This window comes from Gavialis gangeticus, unplaced genomic scaffold (genome assembly GCF_001723915.1).
Source record: "Gavialis gangeticus isolate Ggan-Ray unplaced genomic scaffold, GavGan_comp1, whole genome shotgun sequence".
In the NCBI taxonomy this organism is placed as follows: domain Eukaryota; kingdom Metazoa; phylum Chordata; order Crocodylia; family Gavialidae; genus Gavialis; species Gavialis gangeticus.
In genome coordinates this window covers 90752979-90780149 of record NW_017729025.1, presented here as the reverse complement: position 1 = coordinate 90780149, position 27171 = coordinate 90752979, and the positions used below count along the sequence as shown (strand labels likewise).

Here is a 27171-nt window from a genome sequence, read left to right as displayed (position 1 = left end):
CTGAGTCATATTTTTTTTTTTTTTTTTAGAAACCTTCTCTGCCACTCCTTAGGCAATCCAAGGAGCTGCTGTTCAGCCATTCAAGCTAGAGCACTCTTGTATTTATGTTCTCCAACATTATTGCTATACACAGTTTACAGTTTCACCATCATAATCTGCATTACAGTGTTGCCTATGAGCCCAACCATGTATCAGACACATGGTGAGCACATCCCAAACCCTACCATTTCTCTAGGTCTCACAGTTCTGTGGTGTTCAATAAATACAAAGGGAAGTGAACAAACAAAAATATAACATACCTTCCTATGGAGTTTTTGATAATCATATCGAATCTGAGCAAACTCACGGAGACCAAATGATCCTCCAGTAACAAGAAGCTGAAATATTAAACAGAGAAAAAGTAATCAGAGTAGCAACAACTATTAGAGGCACAATGCAAAGTACTATCTATGGATTATGACAAGAAAGCACCACACTAACTAAATGCACCGCACATACTATGATGCTTTGCAATCTACCACAAGGCAGGCCTCAAGGTGAACAGCAGGTATCAGAGCTGTTGTCCACTTCAGTCTCTCTATGGCTCTCACAAAGTTCCTCATCTATGTGGAAAGGACTGTAATGGCGCTGAGATTTACTGAGAATCCATTCCCTCTACTCCAGTCCTTACCATTTTCATATACACTTTTTCAAATAGTTTCTTGATTTATCATAAACAGAGAGGCCTTAACTTCACTGCAATACTTATTACTTCCCCATCTGAGTTTGGAAATGGTGAGAAGCATCCAGCTGACTTATTCTGATGTCTGTGCATAAAGGATCTAGTTAATAAGGTTCTGAAACAAAGTAGCAGGTTGGAACCATGGGTCTACTGTACACTACTGGTAGCTGAAGAAATCAAACCCAGTGTATCTGTGTCTTCATTACCTCCTCACTAGCTGTTAGAGTTTTCACCATACCGCTGAAGTTTATGAAAAGAAATAAGTAAGGGAGAAACTGGCAAGGTAACGCCTCACGTCTACATGAAGAAAATCATAAAATGATCTCTTCTTATGGGAGACAAATGCACAAAGTGCAAAAATACTTTTATGGCTCCAGTGTCCCAGAGCCCTGCCACAGCTTGGCAAACAAAGATCAAATATTGTTAATACATACCATTAAGTCCTGCCTAAAATTGCCACACAGAAGAATCAGTGACTCTTGTTCTAGCCTGACAAATTTCTGCTTTTCTATAAAGGCCCACTGGCAGATGTACAAAAGGCTTGCCAGCAGAATTCATGGCAATGCATGTCTGAGAAGTGGAAGGAGAGGGGAAAAAAAGGAGGCTTTAAGGACATGAGCAAAAAAACCTCTCTCTACTTTCTCTCCTGTACTGTTAACTCCTTTCCCTGCCAACTACTTCTCCAATTAATGTGGCAGCAGTTTTCCATACAATACTGACTGATCTACTGAAATATATCAGGCTCATGACACAGCTTTAACAATATTCTGAGTCTCACGGCTGTTATGTTGTGCCACACAGAGCAGTTAAATAGCATGCCCTTCCTAACTGGCATGCTACGCCTGAGATTATTTCAGGGATACCACAAAGCTGCATGTGCTGTGTTTAAAAAAAGTTCTCAGAGTTTATTCCTTCTGAAAGGCGCAGTCATATTTCATTTTTCATCAGGAAAATGAAGGTCTGCCACAGAAACAGTAATAGTTATAATATCTCCGCTCAGAAGCTGACAGGTGCTGGATCAGTAGCACTACAGACTGAATCCCTCTACAGGAAACCCTTGGTATTCGTGGGTTCAGCATTTGCAGTTTCAAATATTTGCGAATACCAAACCTGCATTTTAAATACACTTTAAACACATAACAGAGCTCCTTGGGAGTTTTGTGCTTGCTGCCGCCAGGCTCCCGCCGCCGCTGTTGGGCTCCCACCATTGCTGCTGCGCTTCTGCCATTGCTGCCGGAGTCGTGCCGCTCCTTAGCCGCTGGGGGTACTGCGTTCATGAACGCAGTGCCCTATTCTTGGATTTCACCATTCACAGGGATCACAGAAACATAACCCCCGCGAATGGCAAGGGTTGCCTGTATGTATTCACAGAAACAGGTAATCCTTGGCCAGTGGCAATAAGCTCTACAGGACTTAAAGTTTCACAGTCCCATTCTGGCTTGGTCTTTCTGATAAGACTGTGAGTGAGCATGACGAGACCCAAATATAGTAGTGAGTTTTGTGTCATGGACACCTAGCTGCTAATGCCTAGAATCACAACTTACTTCACAAAGCCAGTGCAAGGATCTTCACACGGTAGTAATACAGAACCTAGACCAGCAATTCTCATCCACGGTACTGCAGCACTTTGGGGTGCCTTCAGATCCTTTCAAGAGTGTCATGGAGTGCCACTCATTATTAGCACTGTTAGGTGTGCAAATAGGATTCACAAAACAAGCCCAGAGATTTCAAATAGAAATCCACAGTGTTAAAAATACTCTGACCCACAGGCGATGTGTAAGGAGGGTACAGGGGAGCACATGCACTCCTGGAGATTGGCCGCCGCCAGCTTCTGTGGGCGGTTGCCGATCGCTGCTCACCGCCGACTTCTGTGGGCGGTTGCCGATCGCTGCTCACCGCCGACTTCTGCGGGTGGTTGCCGATCGCTGCTCACCGCCACTGCCAGTTTCTGCGGGCGGTCGCTGATTGCCACACCGCACTCCCCCGCCACCAGCTTTTGCAAGTGGTCATCACTCCACTGATGCCCGCAAATTTTGCCCCCCCAACTCGGGAGGCACCAGTTGTTCATGCTCTGACCTGTGTTGTTCTGAGTTCTTTGCAACAGAACTACCCTATTTTTCTGTAGTCAAGAAATGAGTGAAAACTAAGAGCTGACATTTTCCAAGGCTGTCTTTAGTGTATCAAGGAGTTCCTTGAGTTAAAAATGATCTAGACCATTATGAACCCAACTGGGCTAGATTTGCAACACCGCCACTAAGGAAACCAATGACATATCTTCATAAAACAACCCTCTTTAATGAAGTAACTACTGTATTAATTAACAGACCAAGGATTTACCTCCTATATTTGAAGCTCTAGCCAACAGACAGAAAATTATTTTGACAAAATGTATTACTAGCATATACTATAGTCCACTGACTGAAGCTACACTAATATTATATAAAAAAACAGATGTGACAGGGTTGAAACAGCTATACTAAAAAGTACTTGATACCTGATTGTCAGAGCAGTCAAAGGCAATAATTAGTCTTGTTATATTCATTAAGCGTTAGTTGACCCAGCAATGAACTCTTGAACTGTACTATATTGTATGTGTTCAGTCTGCATCTCATTCACAAAGACCTTCGGCTAGCCTATTCCTCATAAGCTAACCCCTATTAAATGGGAAGCAGCTGATATTCTGTAGCTTGTGAAGCTACTCTTCAACCAAGAGGAAATAACAGCACATTTTTACTTTGCTCCATCTAAAACACTATTGAACCCTATATTATTTCATCAACCCTTTAACTGCATTATAACCATGGAACTAAGGGTGCACCGATAAAAGATTTTTTGGGCTGATACCGATAGCCGATTATTAACGATAATAATAACAGCCTTGCCAGGGCAAGCCAGCTTCCCCTCACCCGTAGTGGTTACTCCCTCTCCATTCCTGCTTCTCCTGAGCCGTTCTGGGAGGCAGTGGGGGGGAACTTCAGCCCAGCGCGTGGAACTCTGGCTGCAGCCCCCAGACTGAAGCCTTCCACCCAGGCACCTTCCACCGTCCAAGGCATCCAGGAGCTGAAACCGGAGCTCCACACATGGGGCAGAAGCTTCCCACCCCTCCCACCCAGAGTGGCGCGGGTGTGGCCATGGCAGCAGCAGCTGGGGACAGAACAGCCCCCAACCCTGGCCAGCCATGCAGCTACAGCCCCAGGTGTTGAACATGGCATTGGGGGTGGTGCGCAGCAGTGGTGGCTGCCGGGTTCAGGGTCTGCTGTCACCTCTGAGCTGGCCGGAGAAGCCTGCTCCCCAGTCAGCCCCCACCAGCCAGCTCCCCAGCTGGCAGGGCCACTTGGCGGGTGCGGGGACAGGGTTATTCCCCCTCCCTCTAGCATCTGGCAGAGGGGAGAGGAGGGGGCTTATTCCATTGCTTGGCAGCGACGGTGGTCAGGGCAGGCAGACCCAGCTGCAGACCCCCAGGGGCAGTAAAGGTAGAGGGGGAGAATAACCCCCCTCTAAAGTGTGACCCCTCTGCCCAAGGGGCCACGCTGGCCCACTGCTGCAGCAACAAGGGGGGAGCATGCAGCAGACCCGGCTCCGGTCCCTGCTTGTAGGACAGGAAAAGGGCAATTAAACTCCTTTTTGGCCAGACCCCTGCCGCTGCCTGTCCCTGCTCTGGCTGGGGAGTAAAGGGGCAGGGCCAGCCCTGCTGTGCTGGAGCAGAGAGCCCAGCCCAGGGAGCATGCCAGGATGCTGGGGAACTCTGGTTTAATTTAAACCAGTAAGGAGTCTGGGACAGACATTGTATAAACCAGTTTGAGCCAAATCAGTTAAGTCTGATACAACATTCAACCAAGTTTATCTCGAACAAGTTTCGGCCATTTTGAAACTGGTTTATGTGCACTGAATGTCTGTTCTGTTATTGGTTTAAACCAGTTTCTGATCACTTAAACCGGTTTACATGTAATGTCTGTCCCCAGCATATAGATCAGCATTACTCAAAGTGTGGGGTGCACCCCACAGTGGTTGTGAATCACAGCTGCAAATGGTTGGCACTGGGTATAAATTTACATTTGGGAAACTGCTTTATATGTTTATTCAGAACACAAGATCACCACCACCATCCCTGAACTGGAAAGGCCAGAACTCAGCTGATACAAATAATTTAATTCTGGCCCATCCCCACAGTTCGGACCCAAACCTTTATTGTCCTAGTGTTACTGACACTGCCTTAATATTGTTAAACTAAAGAATATTTAAAGTCTGGTTTAATATCCAAGATGTGTAATGTGGAAAAAGTGATCAAAACTGGTTAATTTTATTTTTCAATTTCCAGATATTACCGTAAGTAGTCACACTTATGTTTCCAATTCTAGAATGGGTGATGGTGTCATCCAGGTGTCATAGCAACTTCAAAGCTATAGGTGTGACAAAAGCTGCACTTAAACCATACTAAAATTGTAACAGAAACATTATAAATATCATCATAATATCAAATATTGTAGCGTTCAAAGATCAGGCTGTCTTTGGCAGTGTGACTGTCAAAAGGCAAATAGAAACTAAGTGTATTATTTAAATACAATTAAATATTGAATTAGCTGACAGAATTATCACTGTAACTATAAATAAGCACAGATCAGAAGAAACATTCAGCATTGTGTTAGGCAACAGAGTTTAATCACGATTAGTTGACATGGTCCTGAACTTAACTTGTCCTGCTTACACTAAATAGAAAGGCTAAAATTAGCTACTATCAACTAACTTTGCTCTCCACAACTGGGTTCAAACACAGCAGCATTTGAAGACAAGAGGGTATTGATACATTTATGATTGCCACGATGGCAAGGAGCCAATGCTTAAAGACTGGTATTGTTTCACATACAAATATTAACTTAAACATTTCCCTGCTTTTCATTTTCATTGTGAGGAAAAATGTTCTAATAGCCTTACCTTGAGTTAATGAAGTTTTATGTACAGGAATAAATAAATGCACAAACTGTGTTAATGAAACATTAAAGTGCAACTGTTAAAATAATCAAAAAGTGAGACAAGTAAAAAATTAAAGATTCCAACAGGAAGATTAACAGCCATATGTTTAGTTACCTATTACTAATTTTCCTGTTTGTAAGATGTGGATAATGTTTTTTAATGGGGCTAATCAGACAGCATAAATTTTAAGTGCATGTCCAAGTCTTTGCAGAATCATGGCCTATCCTAATGGGGACAATTAGGTCTAAACATTTGCTTATGACAATGCTAATAATCATGTCCTACCAAAGCTATTAATGACATATTAAATGCCCTGAAAAACAGAGTAAAAACAGGTAGTTCAGCATAAGTGAAAATGAAGGCATACATCTTCCTCCTCACCCCAGTCTTACACATATGTGGACTGCTGGTTCCTACTTTTGAGAGTACTGTACCCAAATATATTATACTGTGGACAAGTCACCAAGAAAACTGAATAAGTCTAGAAGCGTTAATAACCTTACTTTGTCTTTTTAATGCAAGGGAACTGATAATATTTTATATGCAACTGAGTGCAAAAGAAATAAAAAATGTTTTAATTATTCACTGAATTGTCCCTCTCACTAATTATTCTGAAACATGCAGCCAGTAGTGTAGCTATGGTGAGGCGAATGGGGCACAAGCCCTGGCTGCTGGCTGTGAGGGGGCACCAGAATTCCTCCTGCCACGAGTCTTTGCTATGGCAGGGGCCTGGCCATAGGAACCAGGCAGCACAGCACTAAGCAGTAAACCTGGGGGCATAGGCATGGTGGGGGAGGGGCACATGCCCCGCCCCCCCAAGTCTGGTCAACCAGAGCACTGCCCTACCTCCATCTCCTGCGCAGCCCCTCCCTACCTGTAGAGTGTGCGCTGATGGGTCCGATCCCCCAGCAGAGGTGCTGTTCTGGAGAAAGGTAACCCTGGGGCTCTTGGTGGGAGGGGGGGCGGCCCAGGGAGGGGCAGGGGGTGTGCCGTCTGTCCATCCCCCCCATCCCCCGGCCCAGCAGACTGGCAGCGTGTTGGGGGTGGGGAGCAGCCTGTGGGGCTGTACCCCTCTGGCCCCCAAGAAAGGTTTTGGGCCACATGGGCCCATGGGGGGGCACTTCATTACAGCAGCTGAAAACTTACCTGAGGACTACGATGACAGATGCTCGTGTTTCTAATTTGAGAATACTACAGATTGAAAAACAAGCTATCAGCATACCTGACATCAATGCACAGTTTGCCAGCAGAAAAGACCAACACCTACAATTCTTTTAGCAAGGTAAGTAACAGTGGGCTGACCCCTTAAGTATGAGAAGTGAAAGGGGGGGCAGGGTCTGTGGCAGGAGTGCTAAGTGTCCTGTCAGTTTAAGATAGAGCAGGCAGTTGCATGGCAGCCTTTACATGCTTTAGCTGCTCATCAAGACAGTGGAACCAGCCAGTCAAAGCAGCTGCTGGGTGGCAAGGACCATGCTGCTGCCTCAGATTCAGTCTCTGTTTTCCTTATGTTTCCTAGGTATTTTGCCCACTCCCCCAATGAAGCAGATGAAGAGCACAAAGAGAAGAAAGAAGGTCTCGACAGAGCTTCCCAGGGCACGAAGCTAAATACATGCTCTTTATTTGGTTTGGTTTGAATTTGATTTGTGAGTGTAACTCTACAAGCACAGCCAGGACCCTGTGGTCCAGCTGCCAGGAGGGCCAGGGTTCCTGTTAGTGGATCCATGGCCCACCCCTAGCAGCACCAGCAAAGTGGTCAGGGAGATCCAGGGAACACCTGCGTTCACCTGACCCAACACCCAAATCTTTGCCCCATGCAGATAGGATGACTTATGTGAATTGTTACGATGCAGGGTCCCCATGGATGGCCGTGATGTCCCTAGGGCTTCGTGACCGTGCTGGCTTCGCTCTATGGGTGCCTTCTAATCTCACCTGCCTTGTCTTGCTGGTATAAATAATAAATAGGGAGGCTGCCCTTGAGTTACAGCTCAGTCACAGTCCTGATGGACCCCCCTAAAGCCTGCGGGTTACTGGTCCCCTTGATGGGCCCTTCTTTCAGTAGGTGACTCACAGGACACCCCAAGCCTTATGGGCTAGATGTGTGGCTCCAAAACCTCCCCTTTACCATGCCCCATAGGTGGTAATTAAACACTGTCCTTTTTTATGAGGCCTCAGTCTAGCTTGGCCACCTGTCATCACTAGGCCCTGAGCCCTTGTAGCAGTGCCCTCTCCAGCGCTGGGGTCTCCACACTCCCTGCAGCGTTGCCTCTCCAGCACTGGGGTCTCTACACTCGGTTGCAGTGCTTTCTCTGGCACTGGGCTCCCTGCAGCCCTATCGCTGTGCCCTCACTGGTGCTGAGCTTGCTGTGGCTCTATAGCCATGCCCTCACTGGCACTGGGCTTACTGTGGCCTTAATGAGGCCTCCTCCTCCCCAAATAGCCTCATGCTAGTCCATCGGTATACACACAACAACCAAAATAGGAGCCCCTGGGCTATAACGTATTACAAACAGTACAGGGTACACTCTGTCTCTGTAAAAGAGGCAAACTTCTCCCCAAGCATTAAGTGCCTCACAGCCCAGGGTACCTGATGAGCTCCTGGAGCCCCATTAGTCCTGTAAGGAGCCAATCAGGCGGCCACAGCATCTCTGGGCAGTTTTTCCCTGCAGGAGCTCCTTCTGGCAACTGCCGGGGAACGAACAGCCTCCAGTCCCAGCCCTGGGGCTTATATGTGCCCAGGGCCCTGCCTTCTTCCAGCCGGCTGACTGCATGCAGGTGCAGGCTAATTCCATCATTAGCCTGCTGCCACAGCAACCTGCACCTGGGAAGGGGTTCTGCCTGGCTCCTAGGGCCCTCTCTCTAGGCAGTTTCTGCCCTTAAAGGAGCAGGAACACCTTAGTGCCTTGTGACAGAATGCTTTGATATGTTGCTGTTACTCAATTTATTGTCACAGAAGTATAGGAGTGGATATGGGGCTTTTGGCCCACCCCTGTGCCTGCCCACAAATTGTGCCCCCCCCCCGACTCAGAAGGTACCAGTCCACCAGTTGCCCATGCCTGCAGGCTGGGGTTAAGTGGGGGAAACAGAATGGTACCTCCCAACTCCAGAAGCCTTTGCAGGATTATGCACAGCAGTGCACCCAGCATCTATATATATATATATGTATGTGTGTGTGTGTGCGTGCATGCGCGCATGTAGACAGAGACAGACAGACAGACAGACAGACAGATGCTGGGTGCAGGGCTGTCCATAATCCAGCAAAGGCTCCTGGAGTTGTGGGGGGAGGTGGGGGGCACCATTCTGTTTGCCCGACTCAACCCCAGGCCCCAGGCATGGGCAGCTGGTGCCTCCTCAATAAGCTTACTATGCCTCTGCATCCAGCACATGGATCCAACAATGATACCATCTAATTTTTTCACACCTAATAGTCACTTTTTAAAATAATGCTTGTCCCTTACATAGCATTTCCCTGTACTATTACAGAAACAGCTCAGTAGCCCTGTTACCAAAAATATCTTATTAAATATCCCATACTGAATTATTCCTTTGTTTCAATGAATACACAGAAATAAACCCCAATATCTTAATATAATTATGAATGCACTGAAGACTAACATGTTGCAAAACAGAATGGAAGATAGGATGTGACATAAGAGCACCATCTGTCACATATATTCAGCAACTTCATCAAGGGTTTAATGCAAAAAATTGACATTAAATTCTACTAAATAACATTTGCTAGAAAATTCTGTGTGTTCACTTCTCCATTGGGAAGTGTGCTTTACAGTCAGTTTGGGACTTCATTAGGCTGACTGCTAGGGCTGCGATTCAGATGGAGAATACTGGTGCTTGTCACCAACCAAAATTGAGCCATTCACTGAGGGGCCACCCTGGCTGGAGAACTCCCTGCCACGCTGTAGAGTCTAACTTCTCTGCATTATCTTGCAAAATCTAAAGCAACATCCTTTGTCTCTCGGGTTAGAAAAATAACAAGAAGCAATTTCACTGGCATCGCCTAGCAATTTGCTGTATTATAACATCCCCGTTGCTAGAGAAACTCATTCCTGCTGTAGTACCGATTGTGAAAGCCAGATTACAAAATTACATTCCCTTTGTCACAAATCCCTAAATTAATCACATCACAATATTCAGTGCTGGCAACTCAAATCATGCACTGGTGAAAAGAAAGCAGGAAAATGTTATGAAATGTATTACTGGAGAGGGAACATGACAATTTTCTAGCTTTCTCCAAGACGGCTGAAGCAGAAGCCTCCAGCTATGCACCAGGCAGCTGCAAAACTAGAATAGTCAAATTAAATATTTTCTTCTTTGTTTAGAGATCACAGTTAAAAGCTTTTGGGGGTTTCCTTTTAAAAAAACAAACACTGTTGTGTGCACAATTCAATAGCAGTGAGAAACACGCACTTGACAGCTAAAAAGACTGAAGTCCTTTATTTATTCACTGACCAGGTACAGTTTGGGCAGCAGTATTGCAAGCTTCTCATCCTGTCAAAAAACCCGAGGTGGTTCAACTCTGACTTGGAGGGATCTACCTCTAAGGATAGATTAGTCTCCATGGCCCTTTCAATCCTTGGCTGCTACATTTTGTTAATAAGTGCCATGGGTGACTGGTGCCACCTCAGTCGGGGGAGTCACGCCAGCCAGGGAGGGGGGTTCCCCCGTAGTCAATCTTGCCAACCGGGGGAGGGAGTGTCCCCTGCGGCTGACTGTGCCAACCGCGAAGCAGCCATGGGACTCCCAGAAATGGCCGTGATGATTCATCCGGTGCTTCCACTCTACGGCGGGTGTCCACAGAGCGAGGGTACTGGCGCTCATGCCTGCCCCCCCGCCTGTCACTTAAGCGGGGAGCACAGCCTGTCAGGGGGTACACGTGCACCCCCGTGTACCTCCTACATGTCACCACTGATAAGTGAAACCAACAGCACTGGCTGTAGTCATGGTTTTGAAATCAGAATAGTAGGCCAATGGGAAGTGTAGTGACAACCAGTTTCTCCATTCATTTCAGTGGAAACAACAAATAGCCATCAGATGATAAACATTTGTGAACTCTGAACATGGTAAACATTTGTGAACTCTAAATATGGTATCAAAGGGGATACTATGACTACAGGCCTAGGAATTACTGACAAATGTTTGAGTCACAAACTTCCAGCAGGTAAGCTGCACTACCATGTAGGTAAGTTGCAGTAATAACAAAGGCAAAACAATAGAAACCAACTTTTTCATCTGGGGTGGCTCATAACTTGCTTCATTCACAGCAGACTGCTGAACTGAGAAGTTGCTCAGCTGATTGCTGCAGCTTAACTTCAAAGAGTGCTACTTCTACACACAGCTGGAACACATAAGCAGTCCTATGCAGCTATCTGCTGCAGCTGCATCTAACCTCCAGCTGGTTTGCAAATGTAAGGACCCTAAGCATTTGAGCTATGCGAGCTCTACTACGTTCAGTAAAATTAAGAGAGACACATGAGGTGGTCCACCCCCTCTTTGCATCCTTTATTACCTATGAATAAAAGTGATATAGGAGAATGGTTTAGGATTGAACTTCCCTTACAAATCTTCCCCTGCTCATCATATCCCTATTTATACTCATCTTTCTTTAGAGCAGATAACAGGGGGAGACAGTTATTCCTCTCCACAGAAAGAGGACAGACCTTTCATTCAGGACTTTTTCTTGGCTGCAGGAGATGGAAGCAACATTCATTTAGTCAGAGGCCTTCTTTTGAAAACTGGTCAAGTGTCTTATATAATTTATTCAAATAATGACAAGGAGAAAAAATTATGGTTTTTCTTTTTTTGGTTGGCAAATCACCACCAGCAAAAGAAGGGATCCATACTATGTTATAGAAACACCGGAACTTAAAGATCAGCAATACCCTCTCCTGCTACCACAGAACCAAGCTAAAAACAGTCAGGGCTAGCCTGTTCTATACTGCAAAACCTGTGGCTACAGAAGGCCCCACGGCTAAGGGGCCCCCTGTGATTAGGCAGCAGAAGTGGGGGGCTTACAGGGCTCAGCCCCCCCAAACACAGGGCAGCAGCAGGCATCGCCTTAGGGCAGCCTGGCTTCAGGGTCCTACAGCAGGTGGGGAGGGACAGGCACGCCGAGTTACCCTGCACACTCGCAGCCAGCCCAGCCACAGGCAGGTAAGTTTCTTTTAATCTGTTTATTTCCATGGGCTTGGGGGAGGGCAGATCGATACCCCCACAGTGCAGGAGGAAGCAGGGTAGGGGAAGGGCGAATCATTCACCCTTACCCCAGCCTGCTCCCTCCTACACTGTGGGGATTGTCCCACGACCCAGCCCGGCCCCCATTCACCGTGACTGGGGCCCTGGCCCGGCCAGGTTGTGGGACAATCAGAGACCGGTGGCTCCTCCATCTGCGCGGTGCCGGGCAGCCAAGGGAAGGAGGGCATGTGGCCCCCCAGTCTTTGCACAGACGTGGGTGGGCCACAGCTGCAAGCCGGGCTCAGCCTCTGCTGTGTATCTCCACGCACCACAGTGGACGCCACTATATGCCTCATTGCCTGGACCGCCCAGCAATGGGATGCACATGGCGACACCTTCCGCTTTCAAAGTGGTGGCGGTGAGGCATGGAGACACAGAGCAGAGCTTGAGTCCAGCTCGCAGTTGTGGCCCGCCCTCACCCATGCAAAGATCAGGGGGCCATGTGCTCTCCCCCACTTGGCTGCCCAGTGCCGTGCCTCTGGAGGAGCAGCTGGGGATGACACGGGGCAAGACAGGGTGTTATACAAATTGCTAATTGCTCAAATCAGCGAGACCTTATGAGGGGGATACGGCAAAGTGCCATGTTTATTGATTAAGCGCTTAATACGCACACACACCACATTCATACACTATTTCTTTTTCTACGCTGGTATACATTACCAGTCTCATTGGTGCTCGGATCAACTTAGCGGCCAGCCAAGTTCATCCGAGTGGGAGCCGGGCTCCTGGCAGTCCATCTTGTCAGATGAACTGATGCTCCAGGATGACATGGAGAACAAGACCCAAAATCAATACGTCTCACCCCATCTTTTATAACTTTGTCAATTCACCCAGTCCTCTGGGATTTTGCTGGGTTATCACTGTGGGGTTTTTTGAAGGTCAATTGCCATTGTTCTCTCACTGTTCTGGGCAGATTCTTCTTGTTTGGTCTTTTATCTGTCTGCATCCTTCAGCCAGTTGCAAGCTGATGTTTTCCTTTTCCACAAACACTCTCTCATCCCTACAGCATACAAAAGAGTAAAAGGTTGAGCATTTATATCAGGCTACAGAGCAATACAAAAGGGAGTTTCTTAAGCCAATGCAAAACTCAAAAAAATACATAAGATTAAAAGCAATAGGCAAAAGTCTATTTCCACGTTATTTACCTAACATTATAGTTTCATAGTTGGTAGGGTCAGAAGGGACCTAAGCAGGTCATCAATTCCAACCTCCTGCCATGGGCAGGAAAGGATGCTGGGGTCAAACAACGCCAGCTAGGTGATTGTCTAGCATCCTTTTGAAGATCCCCAGGGTAGAGGCGAGTGCCACTTCCCTAGGGAGTTGGTTCCAGATGCTAGCCACCCTGATAGTGAAGTAGTGCCTCCTGATGTCTAGCCTGAATCTACTGTCAGTCAGCTTATGGCCGTTATTCCTTGCAACTCCCGGTAGTGCTCAGGGAAACAGGGACTCTCCCATGCCTGCTGGTTCCCATTGGCAAGTTTGTAGGTGGCCACCAGATCCCCTCTCAGCCTTCTTTTGTAGAGGCTGAACAGGTTCAGGTCCGTAGTCTCTCCTCATAAGGCCTACCCTGTTATCCCATGATCATGCAAGTGGCCCTCCTCTGGAACCTTTCGATGCTATCCACATCCCCCCTGAAGTGCGGCACCCAGAACTGGATGCAGTACTCCAACTGCAGCCTGAACAATGTTGCACAGAGGGGGAGGATTGCCTCCTTGGACCTGCTCGTGATGCATCTATGGATGCATGACAAGGTGTGGTTAGCCTTCCTGACTATGTCCCCACATTGGCGGCCCACGTTCATCTTGGAATCAATAGGGACTCCAAGATCCTTTTCTGCCTCTGTGCTGACAAGAAGGGAGTTCCCCAGCCTGTACGTATGCTGCTGGTTCTTGCTCCCCAGGTGCAATACTCTGCACTTGTCGGTATTGAAACCCATCCTATTCTGATCTGCCCACCTCTGTAACCTGTCCAGATCTAGTTGTAGCCTGTCCCTCTCTTCTAGCGTGCTCACTTCTCCTCACATCTTAGTGTCATCTGAGAACTTGAACAACGTGCTTTTCACCCCCTCATCCAAGTTGCCAATGAAGATATTGAACAGTGGGAGCCCAAAGACCGAGCCCTGGGAAACCCCACTGCCCACATCCCTCCAGGTCGAAAATGACCTGTCCACCACCACTCTCTGGGTGCGGCCCTCCAGCCAATTTGCAACCCATCTGACTGTGTAGGCGTCGACACCACAGTCGTCTAATTTTTTAATGAGGATGAGGTGAGAGACAGTGTCGAAGGCCTTCCTAAAGTCCAGAAAGACTACATCCACTGTGACATCTGCGTCCAAGGCTTTTGTGACCTGGTTGTAGAAAGCAACCCCGCTGGTCTGACAGGACCTGCCTCTAATAAACCCATGTTGATTGCCTCTAAGCATAATCTCCCCTGCTGGTCCCTTGCAGATGTGCTCCTAGATAATTTTCTCAAAATGCTTCCCCAGGACCAAGGTAAAACTAACAGGCCTATAGTTTCCTGGGTCCTCTTTCCTGTCTTTTTTGAAAATGGGGACCACACTGGCCCTTTTCCAGTCCTCTGGCACCTTGCCAGAGCACCATGAGTGCTAATAAAGCTGTGCCAGGGGTCCTGCAATGACCTCTGCCAATTCCTTCAGCACTCTGGAGTGGAGATCATTGGGACCTGCTGATCTGAACATGTCTAGTCCCTCCAGAAGTTTCCTGACTAGGTCCTCACCGATCCTGGGCCTGGCTCCACCTCCCCTGGATCTGTCCGGATTCCCAGTGGAGGGGATGTCCCTGTCCCTGCTCAGAAAAATGGAAGAAAATAATCTGTTAAAGAGATTAGCTTTGTCGCCTGGTGCTACTACCAGATTACCAAGCATGTCCTGCAGAGGCCCCACATTAGTTGGTACCTTCTTTTTACCCCCCATGTATTTCAAAACGACCTCTTGTTATCCTTGATCTGGGTCACTAGTCCCAGTTCCATCTCTGCCTTGGCCTTCCTAACAGCCCCCCTACAATCTCGAGCAATGGAGATATAATCCTCCTTGATGATGGCCCCTCCCTTCCAATGGGTATATGCCTCCTTTTTGGCTTTGAGATGTTACTGGATGCTTTCGGTGAGCCATCAAGCTGGTATTTATGTTGGTACTTATGCTATTTGCATAACAAGGGCAGGCGTGGGGGTCCTGGGGCTCCATCCCCTCCAGTCCAGCAGTGCAGCCAAGGCTGGCCCCACCCTAGCCCCTGGCTTTGGGTCCCCCTGGCCACAGCATGGCCAGGGTCAGGGTGGGGAGGCAGCCAAGGCAGGTGCTGGGCTGGGAAGCAGATGAGGCTGGCGGAGCCAGTTGATGTGGCCAGGAGGCTGGCGGGGCTGAGACTGGCGTGGCCAGGGCCAGGAGCGGGGCTGGGGATGGGAGGTGGCTGGGGCAATGCAGTGCCACTCAATGCCACTCCCACCCTTGGCCCTTTCCCCTCCCCCCTCAGACTTTCCCATGGGGGGGGGAAATCTGTGTGCACATGTGTGCACACACGCTCAGCCCCCGCAAATTTTGTTTTCTTCCTCTGCCTATGCCCCTGTGTCCGGCTGCTCACCACTGCCGGCTTCACATCCAGCCGCTCGCCAGCCCCCTCCCTCCCTGCCCCTGTTGCTGCTGTTGCTGGCTTCTTCAGGGCAGGGGCCCCCAAAACTATTTTTTTCAGGGGGCCTCAAAAATGGTGGCCCAGCCCTGAACAAAGTCTAGTAAATCTGGTAAACCTTATTCCTTAGCTACTATCACAACCTGCTCCTCTCTGACCTTTCTGCCTCCTCAGGCCACTGTCACTTTTCTCTTCACCATACTTACACAACCATAAACAACACAGAACAGGATTTGCATAAAAATCTGTTTCAAAAACAGACAAAATACATCTGGTAAAAAGCCGACACACTGCCATTCAGGCAAATCTAAAATTTAATAGATCACAGCTACTGCCTTCTCCATACACACCCTTGAATAGAGCAGGGGGATAGGCTGTAGCCTTGGGCAGACAAGGTTCTTTTGGTAAATCTGATACCTTTTATCAGACCAACTAAAATAATTGGAAAAAATTCTTCTTTGCAAACTTTTGGGCACAAACACCCTTCCTCAGCCTGACGAGCAACCAGGTCACTTGGACAATACAGAGCTGTGCAAGATGGGGTTTTTAAGTAATGCAGGAAGTATCGCCATATTAATGTGAATGGCTGCAGGCCATTTAATACAGCTCTGGCACTTGGGATACCCTGGCTTATCTATTGGCAAACATTCTGAAGTTTATTAAACATCCATTTCATAATGGGCTGGAAAGTTCAGGAAAGAAATTTAGTAGGAGTCAACCTCAGAACAACACTGAAAAGGCAACAACTCATATTTTCTGTAGTGCGAGCATTAGCGAAAATGGGCTTTTTCAACCAGACTGTTGTCATTTTGCATTATATATAGTGTCTGAACTGGTCAGCTGACAAGAGAATTTCACTCAGCAGCTGCAGCTGTTTGCTGTCGTAAGTCTAATGCAGCTTTATGTCAAAAATAGCATTACCCTGTTCTTGACAAGACCGAACCTTGCACCTTTCTATCGACTTCTGCCACCCTGAAATCATGGTTTCAAATGTAGGTAAGATTTACTGTGAACAGAGGTTGTATCATTCTGACAGCGGATGGGGGCCTATGTGATTTAAGTTAGTTTCAATTCAGTTACCACAAGATTGATAACTATATTAGGAAACACGGGGGGGGGGGAAAAAAAAAACACACCTCTCTCTGTCATCAAATGCATGGCCATGTTAAGCCAGGGACTGCAGCCTCAATGAACTGTCAAATCAGAAATAATCTCTTATTACTGAAGCTGGTCCTGCCTAAAGGGGTTTGAAATGTAATGTATGGCTCAAAGGATGAGGAGTGAAAATGGGGAAGCCCAAGCTGCTGGTATTGAGGCTGTATCTCTTCTGAAAATACAGAGAACTTCAGTTTGACTGCCAGACTGGAATATTCTATTACCTTTAAAAACTCACCCATACAATACAACCATTTCAAAACAGAGTTGCAAGCTCATTCCAGCCTGGAGAATTGGCTCTTTCAGCAACCATCTCCTTCCCCCTTTCGCTCAAACACTCATCCTACACACAAGAGCAGAGACTGACAGAGGGCAGCCAGGAATAAAAAAGAGAAAAACATGTAAATCCAAAAAAGGACAGGACGCTTAGTTCCAAGAAAAATATCCAAAAATTCCAGATCTGAAACAATGAAGGACTAAGGAAAAACTCTGTAGGTCAGCTAATTAGGGCAGCTGTGTTAATTTACCAGACTTGTACCAGACCTATACATGCCAGAACCCATGGCACACTACTCAGATGTACATACATAAGCCTCTAGTTTGGCACCAGCTGTTTCAATGATGGTCTTGCATGAACCAGCTTCACACTACATTGTGGGTTCAAACGAACACAGCTGAACAAAGGGTCAGAAGCAGAAAAGCAGCAGAGACTCTGTGTCCACACATCTCATTCGGGTAGAAGAGCCACGCCTAGGAGTACTGATCACAGGACAGCAACATTACATTATTTTTATGTTTTCTATGCAGCATAAATATGCGAGTACATATACCTAATGGTTTGCCTACAAAACTGAGAAGCTGGAATTTCGTTCTCCTGGGTAGATATGAAGTCCTATTCATTTCAATCACTATGCTTCACAAGATACATTTTATTGTAAACAATGAAGTCACATAAGGCAATAAGTGCAATTTCCTCAACGGTTCTGCAGCTCACATTTTGGGAACTGTTAGAGGGACAATATAGGTCAGCATTAAGAAATGGATGAAATGCTATTGGTTTTTGTTGTAATAGTTTGGGAGCTGGTATGAGACGTTGAGATAATTTTTAAGTCTCTTTATCCCCACCAAGAACTTTACTCAGTTTCAGAGTTTCCATTCTTCACTTGAAGCCAGATCCACCAAGGTCAATGGAAATCCAATATGCTCAGAGTATCACAGGACTGAATAAATTGCAGCATCAGACAATTCACAGAGTTCATGCAAACAAAAATTCCTCCTAACTGATTTCATAAAAGACCTTCCTATGTCCTATTATTTAAACGCATTAGAAAAAATGGTGAATTCTTCAATCCATTAAACAGTAAGACATTGTCCTCTTGGATGCTTATCTTGCTGGGATCCTATGATCCCAGCTGACTTCCTGCCCTTCGGTTGGGGGGCTGGACTCGATGATCTTCCATGGTCCCTTCCAGCCCTAATGTCTATGAAATCTATGAAACACACAGCATGGTACAAAGGCAACTTCAGAATGTAGTTAAAAAACCCTTCTGAAACTCATGACCTGTTTTTCAACTACAGATGAAAGTAAATGCAAAACCAAACTGTCCTAAAGAGGTGTCTTAATCTAAGCAAACAGCCGATTGTCAGGAGCCTGGTAAGCCAATGCCATTCCCTTGATGGTAGTGAGGGGACCATTATATTGTTCCAACATTGCTAGTATGTTCCTTCTAATTTGCACTCTGCTTCCTTCCCTGTCCGTGATACAGGTCAGTAGTTTACATCTTATCTGGCTCCATGGGCCAGAAGAGAGGCACAGGGCTAGTCTGGAGTGCAGAGCCACATCATCTGACCTGTGAGGCTGCAGGCCAGATGATATGGCTCCACAGGCCATATCTGGCCTGTAGGCCACCTTTGATATAGGCAAATGGAAGAGTGCCAATCAAAAAAAGCATATCCAATGGCAAAACATCAGTATACACAGCGCATGTAGTGCCCGAGGCAGGATTAGAAAAATAACAGGGTGCACCTGCAAGGTACCTCTACAAAGCATTTTTATTAAGGATAGGGAGAAACAGAGGAGTGGAAAGGAGACAGAAGAACCTAACTTTGTCAAGGTGAAACAGGCAACATTTCAGGATGTTGCAGGTCAGGACTTCTGAGTGCATTTCAGTGTATGAAATAAAAAGGCAGAATTCAAGCATTTAAATGCAGCCCATCTACCTGCAAAGACTCAAGTTCAGACCCTCAGGATTCTGCTTTTCTCCTATAGTGTCTGATGATGACAGAACCAAGAGATGTGTCTTTGTAATGCTTACACAGCTTTAAGTGCTTTGAAGGTCACTGGCTGTAGCAGGACAATCCAGAGCCATGAACTTAAGTCTTGGCATGTATCACAAATGTAGGTGATGGTGATTATCAAACATTCACTTAAAAAAACCAGTCATTTGCTTGTAATGTTTAAGTCTAAGCATGTATCCTCCAAATCCTTTGGAATCGCAATCTGCATTTGTCTGAAAAGAACCCCTGCAATTCATTTTAAATGTGTTAATTACACTGGAGAAGTAACCTTACACGTTCTGTGTCTCAGAAGAAGGATGTGATGCCAGATCCATTGGCAGTGGTGCCAAATAGCTTTGTTGGCACAGGATCATCTGGAAATATCAAAAGGAATGAGGCATTGACAGCCACACCTCTTTTCAGTAAGATATTCTTGACTGTGGAACAAGGACTCAAAACTAGAACTCCCACTTTTTGTCCTCTCATAGGACAAAATGGAGAAGCAAGTTGTAAGCAAGTCATATTCTCTCACTTCAGAACTGCGCCACGTTATTCAGACCACGATATAGCTCCTACAATTTCCTGCCATGTCTTGATGGAAAATGTATGTATAGCAGGATGGATGTTCTGGCTTGCCAGTCAGTCTGATCCCATCGTGGATCTTCTGCAGGGCTCCAACCTCTGCTACACTCTGCCCCTTTCCTCTCAGGTGGATGGTACCATTCTCCATGGTGGTGAGCGGAGACTATTCTGGCCTCTCTCTCTCTCTCTCTCTCCATTCTTCAGCCTGCAATAGCTTGTTCTCTTTGCTCACCAGCCCCATCACTCTATGATTGCTCTCATCAAATCAAATAAAAGTTATCTCCATTAAATCCCTCAGAGTTTTTCCCTGGAAGGTCCCAGGACCTCCACCTTTGACCTGTTCAATTATCCTTTTCAGGGGCTTGGAGACAGCTTCACTCTTAACTGTAAATCAAATCTTTCTGCAAGTGGTTCTTCCCCTCCCCTTTTTTTCTTCTATTATTCTCCTCCTCAATGCATCAGGATTTAAATCAAAGGTAGTGCTCCTTAGCTGGGTCCCTCTCTCCCTCTATTCCTTCATAACTCAAAATTTACAGGTACCTCCCTCAAGTTTCTTCTCCCTTTCCTGGGTGTACTCTGCCACAGGCAGCATGTCTCTGCTCGGTTCTTCAATCACTACCAGGACGCATGTTTCTTTTTACTGGCAGCTTCAGGGGTCTCCTTGGACCCCACTTCTGCCAGCAGACCAGTTCGCTTTTGTTCTCTCCCACTCCTTCCTTCCTCAGGGGTATCAGCTCAGGTTTCTGCGGGGATGGGATCTCTGTCCCTTCCCCTTATTTCCATTAACTTATCTTTCCGGGGCTAGAAATCAATCTGTCCTCAGGGCTTGTCCCAGTCTCCACAGATCCTGAGGGTCTGGCATGCTGGGCTTCTTCTTTGGGGGTTTGCCCCCTCCTGTAGCCTCCAGTCAGGTTTTCTTGCTGGGGATGCCGAATACTGAACTCTCCTTGGCATCCTCTCTTTAAACTGCCGGCCTCTTGCTACCAGCCATTCAGGTCCAGTTTCCCAAAGCATGGGTTCTTGTGCTCCTGGAATTGCTGGAAGCTATGCTCCCCCAGACATCTGAGCCATGCCATGTGTCTAGACCCACTTGGGTAAGTTCCCCACCCACAGGGCTGTTTCCACAGGAGTGTGGTAGGGGCTGTCCCTGACACGCAAGTGTCCTACAGATAAGCTGCAGGTGGTAAGGTAAGTATTCCCTGCATCTTTCATGGGAGAAAAGGGAAAGAGATGGACAGAAAAAAACCCACAAAAACAGGTAGAATACCTGCCTGCATGAGCAGTATAACTTTCCTTCTCAGAAGAGCAAGTCTTACAAGATACATCTGCAGGGTCACTGGAGTTTATCCCAACATCTACACAGATGTTACCATCCTACTGCTTCAGGCCTATACACCCTGTAACGTTCAAGCTGTTAAATGTTTCATGCCAAGCTACATCACTCTCCCACATGCATACTTTTTTATGCCATGCATTGATAACATCATGTGTCAGGTTTGTACTTACAGAAAATGAAACTCGCCTATTTAAGGAAAAATTGAATTCCATCCCTAGTCATTCCATTGATTTAGTAAATCCCACTCTACAGTCTGCTGGTATTAGTAAGAAGACACTCCCCCCTGCAGGGAATGTCTTACTGAAGACTACAGTGTAGGCAATGCACTCTCAAGCAGCACAACGCAGTGATACAAAAGGCAGTTCAAGTATTAGAAGCTGCAGAGCTGTGTAAGCACCACTCTGCCCAGACTATGCAGCCCTGTTTCTCCACCCTAATTAGCCTGGGCAGAAGGTTATGTTAAGGCTGCTGCTAGTCCTGAAGCCAGCCTGTGTATTTCTACATAAAACAGCACTGAGCTCTGTAGACATACCAGAAGAGGCCAATTACCAATCTGAAGTTTTAAACATCACCAAACTCAGAAAACCTGTTCAAATTCCTAATACCATAACAGCCCTTAACAAACCCTAGGTAATGCAGGGAGGACAGGGGGGAAATCAAAGCTATAAACTTACCTTGAAAAGAGGCAAATAGATAATTTTGAATAAAGGCTTTTAATCTACACCATGGGTGTCAAACTCGCCTCTACTCCCAGACCGGATCCAGGCCACAGGGATCAAGCTGGGCTGCAATGAAGCTCCTGGGCAGGATCCAGGTCTGGTGGCAGTAGTGGGCTGAGCAGCAGGAATTAACACAGCCATTTCTCACCTACCTGCCACTAACACATATGCCCATTAGGACTCTGTACCTGAGAATTCAACAGAAGGCCCCAGCCATGTATTCTTGGCCCTGTAGGAGCCCTGCAGGCTAGCTGACACCACTCCATGGGTTGGATATGGCCCTTAGAACGTGTTTGACACCCCCAGTATGTATAAAAAGATACTTAACCAGCTTCAACCCTGGTATTTTTCACTTTGAGATCTTCAGAAAGAGTGGCACACACTTTGGTGTCAAATGAAGGACAAATCAGATGCATTTCCAGGCAGTTAACATTCTTTAACCAACTTTGACCTGTGCCCTGAGAAAGGCACTTGGTACCCAACTGTTGGTCCAGGAAAAGGTATCATGAAAAAACCTTTTCTCTCAGACATTTCTTGGCCCATAACATTTCTTGGCCCATAACAGCTACAACACTCCAGCCCTGCTTAAGCAACTCTACCACTCATGAAAAAGCTGCCAGCTCTAAGGACCACAGTCCAGATCCAAAGGAGGATTTAGGTGCCCCAAGTGTAACATACGCATACTTAAGGAAACTAAGTTAATGACTGCAATCCAAAAAAACCCTGTTCCTTTGGCCACTCAAACTTACTAAGCACCTCCCTCTGATCTGCAAATTTCAGAGGCACCTGCATGCATCTTTTCTGCATGCCCAGAACTGCCCCAGTCTGAGCAGATCAATACTTAGCTCCTGCTTAAGACTCACTGGGATCCAGAAACTAGTAGCAGTGGTGTCTATGAATTCATCAGGAAGGTAAGCACCAGACAGGGAAAAGAGCTTTCTACACAAAAACACAATGCTGGTAAATGAACAATGTCAGCGAAGAAAATTAGGCTAGAAGTTAATCAGCAGAGAAGTGAGGTTCTGAAAGAGTCTTTCCATAGAATGAATGAGGACAATAGACCTAAATATGAGAGGGAGCTTCATCAGTTTATTAAACTGATTAAATAACACAGTTGCCTGCAATAGCACTAGGCTTGATGTTGGATGCCTCTTCCAGTCCAGTATTCCTATTAGTTTTACAGTTGCTATTTTAACCTCTTTGAAATTCCTAAATGGTCATTGTGAGAAACAGTAACTAAGAGTGCTTGCTTTACCTTCTTCATACCATTCTTCAGTGTATATACAGTTCTGTCAGATCAAATCTTTGCCTTTTTTTTAAATCTTTGCCACTTCTTTAAGTAGTTAATCCTTTTTAATAGCCTCACAAGGAAGCTGTGCTTTGATTTTAGTATTTGCTTGCCTTCCCATGGACCCCTCTATTTTTGCTATACATTTTCTTCCAATGGTTTTTGGAAGAAAAGTAAGGGCAACACTGGACCCCTGCTAAACCAAATGGGACAACTGACATCCGACACCCAGGAAAAAGCCAACCTGCTTAACGGGTACTTCGTGCTGGTTTTTCATCTACCCAAAGGAGCCGCCCTGCCTATCATGGCCAGCAGCTCCCCACTCCGCCTGCTTCTCTCGCTCCCCCTCTAGTCCCTCAGTCCCCACTATCATGGGGATGCTTCTGTTTGTGCAGAGCACTCTAACTAGTTGTTTCAGTAAGCATTGTGATTGGCTGCCGAGACAATGACTCAGAGTGCAAATAAAGCATTACAGACAGACAGACAATCAAACAGACTAAAGCTTTTATAATATTAAAATTATCAGAGTGAATGCCTGTTCCATTCATCACTCACCTTAATGTTCAGTTTGCTTCTATAACCACAGCTGGGCACAAGCCTTTCCATAAAACCGTTCACATTGTTACCATAATCTATCTTCTTGTGTGTACGCTTAAAACAGTGTGTATAAACTAGCCATTATTTCTTCTGCTATGCATTACACAGAATCCTCTACTGAACTTTATTTAGCTTTATGTTGTCCAATTGCATCACTTTGTTAGGTCCCTCTGGCATTCATTGATCTTTCTCTTATCTCAACTATACTAAACTGTTGCGTTATCTATAATTTTGGTACATAACTCATCTGAAACAAAAGCCCCTTCTTCCTCCATTTAAATGCACAGGCAGGATGCAAGACAAGCCTTTGCAGAGCCACAGCTCAACTGCAGCTATAAAAGCCAAGGAAAAAGAAATCACACAAGTCTCGATGATGAGGACTGGAAGGAACTCATCTACATCAGTGAGGGCCAATTTCTGGCACATATGCCACAAATTAAGCCCCAAGTGCCACTCCAATCTTCAACCCCTAGTGCCCGACCCTTGATCCCCTTCCCCAGCTGCTCAGCTTTTGGGTCCCTGCCCTCTATTTTCTGCCAAATATGTTACTCTGCCCAATCTGCTGTGTGCCACACATGCCACTTGTAGCATGTGTCCTGCAGGTTGGCCACCCCTGGTCTACACAATTTATCCTTCTAGCTGATTAATTTAACAACGCTTAGGTTTCTAAGAAAGTGCCATTTAAAGTGCCCAAGAAGTTATTGGAGCATAAGGAAGTCCATTTGCAAGCATCTGGAGGAGGAAAAGCTGATCACAAGCAGCCAGCATGGATTTACTAACAATGAATCATGCCAAACAAATCCGATCTCCTCCTCTTACAAAGTAACTACTTAGGTGGATGAAGGGAATGCTAGGGACGTAGTCTATCTGGACTTCAGCAAGGCTTTTGGCAAAGTTCCACATGACCTTTTACATGGGCTGCACAAAACTACTATAAAGTCGATACACAACTGTCTCAATAACTGCAAGCAAAGTGTAATTATAAATGGATCCATGTTAGAATGTCAAGAGGTTTCGAGCAGAGTCCCATATGGGTCTGTCCCAGTGCTGTTCAACATGTATATGAGGGATCTGAATGCTGACCTAGAAATCTTCTTGAGTAAATGTGTAGATGACATGAAACTGGGAAGGATTCTGAACATGCTAGAGCATGGGAGTGCAATTCAGAAGGATCCTGACATATTGGAAAATTGGGCTGGAGCTAACAGGACAAAGTCCAATAATGACAGGTGCAAGATGCTATACCTCATGGAGAATAATCAAAAACAGAAGTACAAAACAGGTGACACCTCACTAGATGGCAGCACTACAGAGAAGGATCTGGGACTCTTGGTGTATCACAGACTCAGTACACAAGTCTGCAGTGTGATGTAGCTGCACAAAAAGTGAATGAGGTTTTGGGATGCATCAATAGAAGCATTAGGTGCAAGACACAGGAAGTGACAGTGCCTCTCTACTTGGCACTGGTTAGGCCTCATCCAGAGTATCGTGTGCAGTTTTGGGCACCACATTTTAAAAAGGACATGGAAAAGTTATAGAGGGTTCAGAGGCAGTTGACAAAAACGAAAAAGGGCTTGGAAGGCAAGCTTTACAAAAAGATGCTGTACAAAATAGACATGCTCAGCTTGTGGAAAAGGTACTTAAGGGGGACATGATAGCAGTCTTAAAATACTTGAAGGGCTGCCATAAAGAAAATGGAAAACACCTTGTCTCTCTTTCTGCAGAGAGCAGGACACATACTAATGGCCAAAAGTTGCAGCAAAGTAGGCTTAGATTGAATATCCGGAAAAAACTTCTTCACTGTTAGAACAGTGAGGCAGTGAAATAGACTGTCTAGAGATCAGGCCCAAGGACCCCTCTACCCACATGCCTGATCCAGCCCATGCAGCATCTTCCCAGGATCCTGGCCCAAACAAGTGCCACAAGAGGCACAGCCCAAAATCGGCTCCAGCAAGTGCTGTAGCCAGCACGTACATCAGGCACTGAGTACAGCGCTGGTTTGGTGCAGCATCTGGGTCACCAGAGCAGTACAACGGCCCCTTGAAGAAGAGCCACTGATCAGAGATGACCAGGAACGGTCAGAGATGATCTAGGTGTAGCTATGTCTGTGTTCTACTATGGGCATTCCTCATGCTTCTGCACTTTGCTGGTTGCCACAAGAAGCCAGGAGGAAATTCAACCCCTTCCCTCTCCTCTGCGAAGCTGCTACGTGTGTCAGGGATACTTTTAAGTCTCCCTCACAGGCACTGGGTGTTGGCTGCATCCAAGGCTGGGGACTGTGACTGGGCTGTGCCAACACTTCTGCTGGGACCTAAACTCAGAGGTTCCTGACTGGAGAGTCCTGCCCCACCGCTCAGGATTCAACCTATCGCTGTATATAGGGTCAGGAAGGAAGTTTACCCCAGGTTCAGACTGGGAAGGACTAAGGGGATTCTACCTTCCTCTGCAGCAGCGAGCCTGGGTGTATAGTAACAACGCTGGCAGCAGGACATTGTGCCTCCCCTTCCCCGTGGCAGGCAAGAGTGTACATGTGATGCCGTGCTGGGGATGATCACTCAGCTCTGCTGGAGGCCCCACACTAGATTTGTGCAGGGTGCTTTGGAAGAGGATGATCCTGCCTCAGACAGCTGGTGGGACTAGGGGCCCGACTGCACATTCAAAGCAGAGCAGGACAACGACTGGCTGCAGAGATGCTTTGCCGGTCCAAGTGCTACGGCTGCAGTGCTGGCGCTCTTGACAACTAGGCAGTAATTTTGGTCCTGGGATATCACTGCTCAGCACCTCTGGCCGCATCTCAATTTACTGCACTTGACTGACCAATGGCGCCATATACATAACATGTGACAGACCAATGGTGCCATATACATAATGTGTGACAGGAGCGCCCTTAGGTGACCTCCCGAGGGCCCCTGAGCCCCACCGCTCCCAGCTCTGTGACTCCACGGCCGCCCAGCCCCTAGGGCACGTGGGGGGAGAGCCCAGTAGGGGGCGGGGAGAGGGAGGTGCGCATGGCCCCACGGTTGCCCCGGAAACAGGCCCGCAGGCCCCGCCCCTCCCGTGACGCAAGGCAGGCCGCCCCCGCCGCTGCTCACCACCATGGGGATGCCATAGCGCAGCGTAATATTCCGCCGCAGCCACGCCATGCTGCGGCCGGGCCCTTCCACCTTGCCAGCTCTTCCGGGTTAGGCGGTCCGTCGGGCACAGGAACCCGGCCCAGCACCGCGGCCCCGAGCACCTCAGTTCCGGCCCGCCCCAGTGCGGGCGGGGCCGGGCCTGGCGCATGCGCTCCCCGTTCGCGTGGCGGGGAGGGGGCGGAGTCTGTGCCCTGTTCCGCCGCTAGGGGGAGGGCGGCTCCCGCGCGTGCCGGAACGGTCCCGTGGCGCTTGCTACGCGTTAGGTGACTGATACAAGTCACTGGTGAGCCGCGCAGCACATTTAGGCCGGACACATGGCCAGCAATTACCCCGCGATAAAAATGACTGCCCCACTATATAAAAAGAGCCCAGCAGCTATTAAGTCAGTGCCTCAAAACGTGTAACGACTCATCCCTGGCCCTTGGACGGGCTCCGCTGGAAGGGGAGCAGGGCCCTTTCATTTCCCCGGGGTCAAAAAAGCCAGCGTGAGCGTCACGCTTGGCA

At 47.1% G+C, this 27171-nt stretch overlaps 1 protein-coding gene across 1 annotated transcript in view; it reads right to left on the bottom strand.

Annotated features, from left to right (window-relative positions):
* The window catches only part of LOC109298836 (cytochrome c oxidase assembly protein COX16 homolog, mitochondrial), a 90262-nt gene extending 63486 nt beyond the window's left edge, over nucleotides 1-26776 (bottom strand). Inside the window, exons 1-2 of the mRNA XM_019519148.1 lie at nucleotides 26626-26776; nucleotides 300-377 (exon numbers count right to left, since the gene is read on the bottom strand). Coding sequence (XP_019374693.1) covers nucleotides 300-377; nucleotides 26626-26676 — 129 coding nt within the window. The 5' untranslated portion in view covers nucleotides 26677-26776. The remainder of the gene's footprint in view (nucleotides 1-299; nucleotides 378-26625) is intronic.
* Between the last annotated feature and the right edge of the window lie 395 nt (nucleotides 26777-27171).